Here is a 13551-nt window from a genome sequence, read left to right as displayed (position 1 = left end):
AATGAACTCTGATGACAAAACTGGAAAACCACCTCTAGTCTCAAAGTCTATCAGATTTCGTGTTTTTCTTTTCCTGCCTGGCATGGTGTTAAGAGCCGTTTGCCTGATCAGTGCTGTTCCGAACAAGAGAGACAAAGAACGTATCTGGAGACAATTACCATAAGCTTGTCTCTTCCCTAAAGCAGCCATCTCATACCAAGCCTAGGATACAGCAAGAGTCAGCAAATGCAAATATCCATTCCTGAGCCACAGGAACCTAAGGATGCTGATGAGAATTACTGCAGACTTGTGTTTAGTCTGAATGATTCAGAGCATCAGGCAATATCTAACTCCCTCCATGGAATAATAAAGACACATTCAGTTACATAATAAACGGGGACCTTTCTCAAGATACCCTCTTGAGCTCAATAAAGAGAGGGTCTTTCAGGGTACACACCGCATTAGAGCAGTTTAACAAAACCTTTCTAGTGAACACAATATGCCAGTGCGCATTAGCTTGCACTAAATCTGCCAGGGAGACGTGATTAAACTGGCCATATTTTGGCAATGGAAAACATATTTTAGAACACTAGGCCACTTTAAAAACAACCACCAAAAACCTTATTTCCAGTGTATAGGAGGCTACCTTGGCAGCCAGAAGGGGTGAACTTGCTCACTAAAAGCAAACAGTCATCCATGTTCTTGCTGGCATTGAAGGATGAGCAATATTCCCTTCCCCAAGTTTGCCTTAAACACACACACACATTTTCCAAGTCTTTGGAAACAACTCAAATGATTGGGAAAACATTGAAGAGGACTTCCCACAGCAGCCGAGGTTGTAAGCATCGAAGAAACTTACCATCTGGCCTCTAGCTCCCTTGGGTCCTGTTTCTCCTGGATCACCAGGGTCCCCAATCTCACCCTGAATAAGTTCAGAAAAATAAAATAGTTAATAAAATCAAAGAGAGCTCTCAATGTGTTTTTAAAACTAATTCCAACATGAAGACGTTTTCATATACATTTTTATCTTTAACTGTCTTCTTTGAGGTGTCTTCCCCATTTTCATAGCTGTCTGCCCAGCACAGTGGTGCTCATTGTTTTACTTCTGTCTCTCCAGCCAGAACACAGTCTCTTCAGAGGCATGAACTGTGCCCTTGACGTTGTCCCCGATCCCGTCATGGGACCCGGCATTTACTGAGCTCAGTCAACGTTTCTAGCAAAAGTGAAAGCCTAAAGGTAGAGGACAGCATTGCTAACTTATTATCTGAAGGTGATTTATAAACACATTGGGAAAACTGGGGCAGGTGATATCAGATAATTTTGGTTTTCCTTACATTTTATTTTCTTTCCTTTGAACAAAGAAGAAACTAGATAGGACAGAGGAGAAGGAGCACAGGTGCAGAGGAAAAGAAATAAGGGTAATTTCTTCCCTTACCTATGAATTAAAAAACGAAAAATAATTTTTTTATTTAAAAAAACCTGCTGTCTTCCCTCCTTTCCCCTGTAAAGATTTTTAAATTCATTTATAATGAACTGCCCTTCTATGGTCCCTTGCGCATCTCATAACCCAGAAGTGTTTCTGATCGATCTCTAGTTAGTATGAAGCACACAGTACCTTAGGTCCACCTTCTCCAGGGAATCCTTCTTGTCCCTAGAGTGGACAATATGGAAAATTAATATATGCATATATCACCACGGTAGGCTTAGACGGAGCTTAATTTTACCCACTGCCTTATTTTGCTTTCGTTGCTCCTGAACCAAGGAAAGGTTAAAAACAAACTGTACAGCACTCTTTGAGAAACTGACTTCAACTTCTATGTTGGAACCAATACTTACTGGTTTCACTAAAATGTTGTGGCAACATGAAATAAGTGGGTAAATGTATCCTGTGGAGGAATTACACATCGGCGCTCCTCCTGTAGGCGTGTCACAGGGCAGCTGGTTATTTGGCCGTGTGTCTCTGAAACTGTCCTCTGAAAACGGATTTCAGTGGAGAAACTGGGAAAGCCTGGAGTCTAGACTCGCTTTCATTTTCTGCTTCTCTGCCTACCTTACTTTGGCCACAGACCATAGTTGAAGATGTATGATAATCCCCATTTGATTAAATTTTTTTTTAAAATAAAGTTTATTTTCTGATCATTAAATGTAGTATCTCTTCAAATATATATAAAATACAAAAGAATAGAAACAAGAGAAGTACCCACTTCTCATTACCCAGAATCTCATTACTCATTATAAATACTGGGTTATATTTTCTTTTAGCTATTTAAAATGCATTTGAGCACAATTGGGATAAATGGTGTGTTTTTCCCCTGACTGTACTCTGATTTTTTTTCTTACTTGATATATCACATAATGATGTCTTTATATAATTATAAACTAAATACATTCATTATAAAAAGTAGCTAATGTTCCAATGCTGTAGACTACTTAATATTTCCCTTTTTATGAGATACTATGATTGCATCATTCCCACTGGGATTTCATTTGGAATTACACTGATTCTTTATAACGTTTTAGCCTTTATTCATTGAAGTTTCTCCTTCACATTTTAGTAATTCTTTGTCATAGGTCCCAAACATTTTACATAAAGAATATTCTTTTCAAAAAATATATGTTTTTGTTGATTTTAGAGAGAGAAGCAGGGAGAGGGATAGAGACAGAAATATCGATGAGAGAGAATCACTGATTGGCTGCCTCCTGCCCGCCTCTAACTGGGGATCGAGCCTGCAACCCAGGCATGTGCCCTGACCGGGAATTGCACAGGTGACCTCTTGGTTCATGGGTTGATGCTCAACCACTGAGCCACACCAGGTGGGCAGAAAGGATATTCTTCACTTTATTGTTTTTTGTGGATGTTATTAGGATTTCCAAGTAGTTACTATAAATATATATAAATTACTGGTTTCGAGAAACTTGTCTAGCTTACTTCCAGACATTTAAATATTCAGTGACAAATAAAACTATCTTTCTGATGTAGCTGAAATGTTTTTAGTTACTACTTGGCCCACTGCACTTATAAAGGCCCTGTGGAACCTCTCACTAATGGCTAGAGTAAACAGAAGAGAAGGAGGACACACTTTGGAATCCTCCCTGAGTGCACTTGAGCCAGAGTTGCTCCGATTCAACGCACTGTTCAGGCCGGAACCAGCCAGGCCCTGGCTGCCCGTCTCTGCAAGGACCAGAACACTGACTTCCAAGTTTCAGTTGTTGCCTGCACCTTGAACCACCAGATTGTTGTGTGTGTGTTTTATTGCCACTCCATTCCCCATAGGATATCAGCAAATAAATGATCAAAATATCTCTCTCAAAGTCCCAAACTGCCTAGCTCTCTGCTTTCTTTTTTCTCTTCAATGTGGCAAACAAATGAAAACCACACAACAAAAGACACACAGAAAATGTCCAGCTTACTGTCGACAAGCCTTACCTTTGCTCCTTTACTTCCTACGCGGCCATACCCTGGGTTGCCATCATCACCCTGTAAACAAAGCGATTAATCACACGCATCCCAGACTACAGCCAGATGCAGGCTTGTTCACAAAAGAACTAGACAGCCAGCTCTGGGGTTTGATGAGGAGAAATTAGGAAGCAGGGTTCTCTGGGGAAGGCCACTGGCATTGGGTGATAGTGGCACTAAAGGCGTCTCTCAATAACATATACAGCACTGTCCCTTAGTCTCATCTAAAAAGTAGGAATAATAATTATACCCAGTCCTGGTGTTATTATGAGGATTAAACATTTCAGGCATGTAGTCATCTCAAAAAAAGGAGGTAGTGGTGTTCTCCCTTCCAGAGAACACTTGTATTTTAATACCGTAACACTAATCCATCTTCACTTGGCCAAATAAAAATAAGATCTAAATGCCTGGGCACTGGCTACTGTTGGACCCTTATAGAAGGCCTTAGTGAGGAGTCCTCCAAACATGGGTTGGGTTTCTGATGAGTGGGTTCTGATGGGAGGAAAGACTGGAAGAAGGGCTATGGGAATGCTGACGACAAGTTCTGTCCATTTTATGATTTAGCTTAAGAGCACCCTGGCCAGGCTGTTTGGTACCTGGGAAGTTGCCACCTTGGAAAAGCTGGCCAAGGAGCTAATCCAAGATGAGGATAACATCTCAATTTCTAGAGAGCCGCAAGGCTAGACTGGGATGGTATCTCTCACACACCTGCTATCCATTGAACACTGCAAGGGCAATCATTTTATCTAAAAGATAAAAAGTGATGCTGAAACAAACCGGCAAGCCCCGAGGACCAGGAAGGCCAAGAGCGCCTTTTTCTCCCGGATCTCCAGGTTCCCCCTGTTAAACAGAACAATGAAATGCATCCTTGTTAGGTTGTTTTTGTAAAATGAAGTTTAAAACGATGGCACTAAGACAACACTTTTTAACTGCATCCATGTGTATCACACATTCACAATGGGTGTGTGGCCAGGACTGGGAATTGTGCAACCAATACCAGAGGAACTGGCTCTGAGGTCTCCTCTCTTGATCAATGAAGCCTCAACAAGTCTGATGTCTTGTTTAGTGCAAGCTGCCATCTTAGCTGCTCAGTGCCATGGAATGCACTCTTGGAAGTGTCATACCGTTCGTCAAGGAGGAAGCTCTGCACTATTTAAGAAAAGTAACAAAACTGCGATCCATGATGATCCATGCAAATCATCTGGTTACTGCGAAGACGACAGGCTTATTAATCTAGTTTTAAGGTTTGACATGCCAATCAATATAACCAAAGTAGCACAGCATCCCTCGCAATTGTTTCTGACTTCTGAATCCATCTCAGTATTATGTTAAGGAAATTCCAGCTACATGGGAAAGTTGGCACAGGTTTACAAAAGAAGGTTAACTCCTTTTCTAGAAAACAACAACGAAAAAACTTTCAAAGTTTTAGATTTTAGATTTACAGAAACATGAAGACAGTACCTAGAGTTCCTATATGCTCCTATGGACCATTACATTAGTTACAGCAGTAGGGTACATTTCTCACAATAAATGAATGTTGATTCATTATTATCAACAAAATCCCATACTTTATTCAGCTTTCCTTAATTTTTATCAAATATCCTTTTTTTTTTTTTTGCTGTTGTTCAGGATCCCATGCCATGTCTCCTTAGACTCCTCTAGACTGTGAGTGTATCAAATATTCCTTGTTTTTGATGACCTTGACCGTTTTGAGGAATACTGGTCAGGTATTTTGTAGATTGTCCTTCCACTTGGGTTTCTCTAATGTTTTCTTCTCATGATTATGGTGAATTTTTTGGGTTTTGGGGATAAAGACCACAGAGGTAAAGGGCCATTCTCATCACATCATCTCAAGAGTGTGTCCTTGTCAACATGGCTATCACTACTAATGTTAACCTTAACCACCTGACTGAGGTAGTGTGCGTCAAGTTCATTCATTGCCTAGTTTCCCCCTACCCCTGCTTTGGAAGACACAGTGTGGGAGTGGTGTAGCCCACACTGAGTGGGAGTGGTTAACTCATTTGTGAGGACAGAAAGGCAACACAGTAAGTGTGAGAAGTGCAAATGGACAAACGTTCACCAGCACTGAGCACTGTGGTGAAACAGAAGAGGGTTCCATGAAAGGGAAACAGATCACCTGCCCTGATGCCTTTCCTTCTGGACACTGGCTTTCAAAGTGTGCACACGCTGATACCCTTGACCTCTCCCTCTTGAACACTGCTTCACAGCATCCAGTGTGCTTTTCTGTTTCTTTGCCGTCCTTTCCAGTAAGTCACTCTGTCTTCTCTTCCCCTCCTTACAAACAGATATTTCCAAGAGTCCAAATGACTCTGAAATCATCTCCAATTTGCCCAAAACCCTTTCCTTCTGTGATGTGTTACCACTCATGTTGGAAGCCCATGAATCATCTAGCCCTTTTCCCTCTGATTCAGTTTCCTACTGGAAGAGTCCACAAAGCCATTAGGAGCCGCTCCTGTCCTCACCCTGTTAAATCACACAATCATTGCTTGTCTTGAAAACTGTGAACATACCAACTAGTCTCCTAGCTTCCAATCTCGCAGCCTTCAAAATATTTCTACACTGTGTTGCCTATTCAAATCTTCCAAGTCTGGCTGTGTTCATACTCTCCATTCAAAAATTGTAAATAGCACTGTACCGACTACTGGTATGTAATCAAGTCAGTAACCACGGACATTCTTATTCTTTATGTGCTCACCAGACAGGATCATGGTTCATTCCCCAACTACCCATTCCCAGGATTTTCCAACCCTGTGCTTTCCTTTGCCCTATTTCTTTTATGATAATGGTATCTTTTTTGTTTATTTTTTGCTATCTTTATCTATCCTCACTCGAGGATATTTTTCCATTGATTTTTAGACAGAGTAGAAGAGAGAGGGAAAGACAGAGAGAAACACATCAACTGGTTGCCTCCTGCATGAGCCCCATCCAGGGCCCAGGCCAGGGAGGAGCCTGCAACCAAAGAACGTGCTCTTGGCCGGAATCGAATCCGGGACCTTTGGTCTGTAGGCCAAAGCTCTATTCACTGAACCAAACCGGCTAGGGCTTGCCCTATTTCTTTTACCTGAAATTTCCAATGCCCATCTCTGCTTGCTAAAGCCCTTCTTATCTTCTAAGGTCCATTCAAAGTCTGTAGTCACTATGATACCTCTTTTACCAGTTCAAAAATATTTCTATGAGCACTATTTCAGTCCCACATTCCTGACTACTTGATGACAAAGATTCTTGTCCTGAAAATATTCTGAATTCTGTGGAGTTGATTCCATACCATATTTATCATTGTACAACACAGAAACTCTCCAAGGAATCAAATATTTACTAAGCACTTATTATGTACCAGCAGTTACTATTCTAAGCACTAGGGATGCATCAGTGAGCAAAACAGACAAAGATCTCTGCTCTCCTGCTGCATGCCAGGCCAGTGCCTTTGTCTTAAAAGGTGTTCAGCAAAGGTTGGTTTGAACGGAGAAAAAAAATAATGGAAGAAATAACAGTGTGTATGAATGGAGAAGAGAAGAAGGGAGGAAAAAAAGAGAAGGAGAGAGGGAGGAAAGAAGGGAGAAAGGAAAGCATACCCCCAGAAGAGGCCCCCTTCCCTGAGGTCCCTTAGCTCAGATTGGGAGGAGCCCCTGTTGAGATTATGCTCAGCTGGAATCCCTGACATCATTCTGGTCCACACCCACATCCTTAGATGTTGCTGGCTCTCTAAGAATCAAGCCAGGGTGTAGGGGCAATGGGATCTGTTCTCCTTTCTGTTGAAAGGGCTCTGGCTAATAGCACCAGGCACATTTCCCTTGAGGAGAAAAGCTGAACTTTGGTGGGTATAAGGAATGTGACCTACTTTATTTCCTTGGCTTCCCAAATGGCCTCGACTCCCTGCCTCTCCTCCTGGTCCTGGAGGCCCCTGAAACAAAACAAGAATTGCAAATTTAGCAGAACATAAAGCAACTTTCCTTTAAACCGTTTGTGTCTCTGCTAGGAGGAAAATGAACCACAGATGCAAAAAGACTTGTGGCTTTATTGATTCCTGCTTTGGAAAAAAAAGTATCATAGCTGTCAAGTAAAGACTGGTCAATAAAGGGAAATTAATAAAGTAATTTGTGCCAGATGTTGCCTAAATGATTTGAGCTTCCTTCCAAAGAGATTTTAGATTTTAAGCAGATGTGGCTAAAATGTCAACCATTTAAAGTAGGCATTCAAAATGACATTTGCCTTGAACTACAGTCTTCCCGGTTCCTTGCTTTGGTAGAAAGCATGTTGAGTGTGTGTGTGTTGTAAACGGATAAGAACAGATCTCTACCCTTGATCTTAGCCAAAAGGCCAAGAAGCAACATGTGTATGTGTGTGTCTTAAGGTAAACATCTTTATTGGCAAATAATATTATTTGTACAATAGAAAGATCAAGAAACTTTACTGAAAATAATTTGCAGTAATATGTTCAAGTAGTATAATATTCTGAAATAGTTTTCTCTTTCCTAGCAATAAGTTGAAAAGTAAATGAATTTCCACTTACCAATGGGAAAAATATTGTAAAATTTTTAAAATAAACTTAACAAGAAATATAAAAAGACCTACATAAAGAAAGCTTTAAGATCTTACTGAAGAATAAAACAAAACTTAAACTGAAGGATAAACATACCACACATCTATATGGAAAGTCTATTTGATATAACAGAAGTCTCTCCAACATTCTAAAAGAATGTTTTATTGGAATAGCTTTAAAGGTGAACATTTTAAAATTCCAATTCAGAGACAGCCCAAATGTCTTCTTATGTTATTGACACTATTGATCAGATTTTTCCTTTGGGTTATCAAAACATATGGCAACAGAAATCTCACTTGGTTAAATGGTTAAAGTACTTTTAAACAATCCTCAGTGAATTGAAATCACTTTCACAATTTTTTTTTACCATGGTTACTATAATTTAAAATAAATAAACAAAATCTGTGTAATCAGCATGATACTTGGCAAATTAATTTTGTTCAGAAGAAAAAAATGACATTAATCTTTTCATCTTAAAAAAACTAAACTGTAATAAGTTGGACATCAACAATTTTCCTAATAGGAAAGATTGTTGAACAATGAACTCGTTACTAAGAAAGATAACGTGATATTCCCACAGCTCTCCATCTTTCCCTCTCCCTTCTTTGTCTTAAAAGAGTCTCCATTTTGTCACTCTTCATAGCTCTCAACCTTTTTCCTTCTTCCAGGAGCACTGCTGCATGGAACCAGCTCCCATGACCTTCACGTTCAATCCAGTTGGCTTTTTTGTTCTTACCTTATTTGAGTTTGATGATGCATTCTTTGAAACTTTCCATTAACTCTGTACCATCAAGTTACCACGATCGACCTGGTCCCTTTCTTGTCTCTTCTCAGGAAACTTTGAAGGCACCCCTTCTTCTGTTTGCTTCTTAAATCTCCACGGGCCCCATCCTCTGACCTTATTTTCTCACTTTCTCCCCTCTTCCTGAGAGAGAACCCCATGGATTCACATACCACTTCTACAAAATGACTCCTCCATATACGCATCTCCAGTCCAAACCACTCAACTGAACACCAGACTCATACGTTAAAATGCCTACGGGCTATCCCACAGGAATTGATTACCAAGATAATCATATTTACCATCAGTCCTGCTTAGTTTCATTTTTTTTCCATTAAGAAATGGTGACATTTTCACTCTCCCTAAAACCCAAGCCAGAAACCTAAGAATCACCCAGCCCCTTCCCTCTAGCTCATCTCTCAAAATGAAGCAGCTACTACTACAATTCATACAGATTGTCTCCCCTCTCTGTATCCACCTCTTCCATTCCCATTGCCATCACCTACTTTCTGGCCTTTCTTGTTTTCTGCCGAATTCCTGGCTTCCCATGGCCTGGCTTCTCTCTAATTCATTCCCCACTCCTTTCTCCTTTTGATTTAAAATGTCAGGCTGCTGCTGTCACTTTGTCTGAAATTCTGAATTCTGAGTAACTTTCAGAATAAAGTGTTAGTACTTTATTAACATGTAAAAATCCCTGAAAATGTTGGTATTGCATGCCTCTGTAGTCATCTGTGACTACTTCAATCATTCTATGTTCATGCTCATCAAACCATATGAAGTCATCAAATACTTGTGTCTTACATCTCCACACTTGTGCAAGTTGTTCCCTTAGCTTTGGTCCATTTTTCATCTAGGGCAGGGGTGGGGAACCTTTTTGCTGCCAAGGGCCATGTGAATATCTATAACATCATTCGCTTAATATAATTCACTTAATATAAATGAATGTTGCTATGAAAAAAAGCCTCTAGATTTATTGAATTTTGAGTCCCACCTGTGGTTGCCTTGGCAGGGCCAGACCAAATGATTTCACAGGCCTTATATGCCCCATGGGCCAGATGTTCCCCACCCCTGATCTAGGAAGAAAAATAATCTCCCATTCCTGAAAATCTTATTTTTAGCATCACTGTTTCTAGAAGAATAGCACAACACCGTACTTGTGTTGGATCTCACAATTGTCCCACAGATTCCTCTATTCTGTATGCAACTGTTCACTTATTTCTCTCTCTCATCCACTAGATAAAAGCCAGCACACTCCTTAAAGGAAGGGGCATGTCCTATTGACTTCATATCTCCAGAACTTTGTATAGAACCCATCACTTCACCCATCCTTTCATTTACTTATTCAACTTCCTATTTAGGAATGGTTCTCAGGAGAGAGAAAATCATGTGTTTACTTTGTTGGTTTTCCATATGTAATTTTCATGTACATCACAGAAGGAAGAAGTAGAGGGATTTTAAGTGTTCAATGGATGAGCATCGACCTATGAACCAGAAGGTCACAGTTCGATTCCCAGTCAGGGCACATGCCTGGGTTGGGGCCAGATCCCCAGTATGGGGCATGCAAGAGGCAGCCAATCAATGATTCTCCCTCATCATTGATGTTTTTCTCTCCCTATCCCTCTCCCATTCCCTTCCTCTCTGAAATCAATATATATTTTTTACAAATCAGAAGGTCAGCGATGGGAGGCCTAATGCAAGAATAAACCACAAAGACACCCGAGGAGATATTGATCTTGACAACGCCAGTCTATCCCACATTCCATCTACATTGAACCACATGTGGTTCTCCAAATTCACCTTAATATCTTTTTCAATATAATCTGGTTCTTTTCCTTGGATGCCTGCCTTTCTCTCGTGGTCACCTGGAAAACACCTCCTTATCCTGCAAAAGCTAAATCATTCTTCTCGCCCTTTAACTCCATCCTTCTCCCACTACTCTATGTTGGGCATAATTCTTTTTTTTTCTGGCTGGAACCTTTATTATTTCCAAAACAAGCATCCTATGTAACTTGAGGTGGTTCGAATAGTTATTTTTGGGTTACTGTAATAAATGCTGGTCAAAAAACACCAATCATCTTAATAATCATACACACTTATTTCATTCATTAAGAACTTCCAAAAATAACTCTTCTGTGATAAAAACACACACACAAATGTCACAAGAGAGTTAAGTAATAGTCTATGGAGGAAAATTCTGCTAGGGTATATTTCTATTTTAACATTTAGCACATCACATCTCAATTATCTGTTTGCATGAGTCTCCTTTATGAGCCTGGGAGCACTGGAGGGTAGGGTCTGTGCCTTACTCATCCATTTATCCTACTACAGGGCGTGACAACAGGAAACACTCAGTAAATGTTTGTAAATGAGTAAAATAAATGATTGACGGATCATCTAACCTAGATTATGCAGAATGATGAAATGCGATGATTGCAATACAGATTACATATTGTTATATGTTATTATTTTGGCTTTCCTTGGATTGGCTATGAGCATGCTTTGGGTATAAAATAGCCCTGTTAAATTAGGTAACACTGATGCAATATAATAGTAATAAACATATATACTGTGCTTACCATATTGCAGGCACTGTTCTAAGCACTTACATATTAAACCATTTCATTTTTACCACAATCCAATGAGGCAGCTACTATTACTATTATTTTATAGCAGAGAAAACTGAGGCACAGAGAGGTTAAACAAATGAAGGCCCCACAGTTATGAAGGCACAAGTCTGGAGGTCACACCCAGGAAGCCTGGCTTCAGATGCTATGCCCTTGACCACTATGCTATGCTTTGTAAAGATGAACTTCTACTTTGTATCCCAAATTTGCACTAAATAATTTCAACCTTCCTTGATATTGCATATGATACTAGTCATTATTTCACTAAACCCCTACATCTTTAAAGAATAATTGCAGCTCCTGTAGGAACCGGTATTTTGTGTCTGATTTCCCATTCCTTTTCTAGCCCATGGTCATGTGACTGTAGGAACTTTAGGTAAACCAAACAAGAAAGGAACAAAGGAAGGCACAAACGGATATGCCATGACTTTCTTTTCTTTTTAAAAAATATTTTTATCGATTTCAGAAAGGAAATTGAGAGGGAGAGAGATAGAAACATCGATGATGAGAATATGCTATGACTTTCAAAGTTCTTTCTTCTTTTGCATTGTGCCACGGACTGTATTTTTTTTATATCATAGCCATATACTGTGCTGGATTAGCACATGTTTGATTTATGCAAAATGCTCCCACACTCCATAAATTAACAAGCCTTCAGAACACTGTCAACAGAAATCACATCCTTTTTTCTAAATGTGTACCCCAAGAGCAACTTTCAAGCCTGCAATTAGAAAACACTCACGCGATTCCACCCGAGGGGCTGGTCCTTGTGTGTTATGAGGGAATACAAAGTCTGTGTCAGTGGTTTTAGAGCCAGTGAAGAATAACACCCTCTTGCCCACCTGATTGTGTTTGTCTCTGTGGGTTTCCTTTGGAAACAACAATTATGAGATCCCATTCATCATGTCCTGAACATAGAAAACTCTACACATCTTTGAAATACTGCTTTCACTGTGTTGACAAGGGTATTTAAAGGAAAGCAAGCAAAGAGAGAAAACCATGCTTTCCAGCTAGATAAATGGAGGAGCTAGACCAGGGACAAGTGGTGCCTTTTGCTACCTCTGGCAATGCCAAGACGTTGAATGATTTATGACTATGACCAATCGTGCCAAGGCAAGATTAAAGGGGACTCACTCAGAAGCACACTACAGGGAAAATGGAATAACTTATTAAAGTAACAGCCACTTGGATACAATTTTGGATTCTAGAGCAAGGGAATTACTAAGCTCTTTGAATTTCAACCCATCTACATCTCAATATTTTATATAAACAGATGAGATAACCACCCAATATATGTTTCCCTTGGCTTTTTTTTTTTAAATCCCAATTTTGTGCTGCCAGCAAGCGTTTAATGATTCAAAGATGTGAAGGCAAAATAGTTACTTTTCATCACTTTAATCCTACCGTAAAATTTTAAAATTTTCATGCTTTTTGAAGGAGCACATTCATCAAAAAATGGGGGGAAATATCCTTCTAAGTAGTAATTAATATGGTTTAAAATACTGTGTCATGAGATATAAGTTTATGCAAATAGCCTCTTAAACATTTTGATGATGACTACATCCACTTACAGTGTTGGACCACTGCCCAGTTGAATGAATGGACATAAAGTAATGGATTGATTCCCTTTATTCTCCTGCTAGCCCGGAGTCTACGTCCCAACTATGTCTCATTCATTCATTTACTAATTGATTCATTACTCATATATGCATTGAGCTCCACTGTGCAGCAGCACTGTTGTTCTGAACTCCGGAATATAGTACAAGCAAGATAAAGTCCTGGCTCTCACAGAGCTTACAATCTAGACGAGGGACAAAAATAGCTAAACAAACAAGTGTATACTATGATAGCAATTAGGCAAGGGCCAAGTCATGGAGGGCCTCGCTACTCCATGTGTGGTCCAGGGACCAGCAACAGCAACAGCAACCGCCCCTGAGGGATTATTGAAAGTACAGAATCGCAAGCCCACCCCAGACCTCCTGAATTAGAATCTGCATTTTAACAAGTTCTGAAGGTGATGCTCACACACTTCAAAGTTTGAGAATGCTGATGTGGGACAGTCATTCCCAACACTGGTGTGTATATTAGAACCGCCTGGGAGAATTAAAGGTACTGAGACCCTGGCCTCACCTCGGGATTCTGAGGTCAG

At 40.0% G+C, this 13551-nt stretch overlaps 1 protein-coding gene across 1 annotated transcript in view; it reads right to left on the bottom strand.

Annotated features, from left to right (window-relative positions):
- COL6A6 (collagen type VI alpha 6 chain) overlaps positions 1–13551 on the bottom strand; it is a 95416-nt gene that overhangs the window by 29508 nt on the left and 52357 nt on the right. The window contains 5 exon segments of the mRNA XM_014450721.2: positions 839–901; positions 1595–1630; positions 3407–3457; positions 4214–4276; positions 7296–7358. Coding sequence (XP_014306207.1) covers positions 839–901; positions 1595–1630; positions 3407–3457; positions 4214–4276; positions 7296–7358 — 276 coding nt within the window.

This window comes from Myotis lucifugus, unplaced genomic scaffold (assembly GCF_000147115.1).
Source record: "Myotis lucifugus unplaced genomic scaffold, Myoluc2.0 scaffold_8, whole genome shotgun sequence".
NCBI classification, from domain to species: Eukaryota; Metazoa; Chordata; class Mammalia; order Chiroptera; family Vespertilionidae; genus Myotis; species Myotis lucifugus.
The sequence above is the reverse complement of the archived record's forward strand: the minus strand, read 5'-3'. Positions and strand labels throughout refer to the sequence as shown.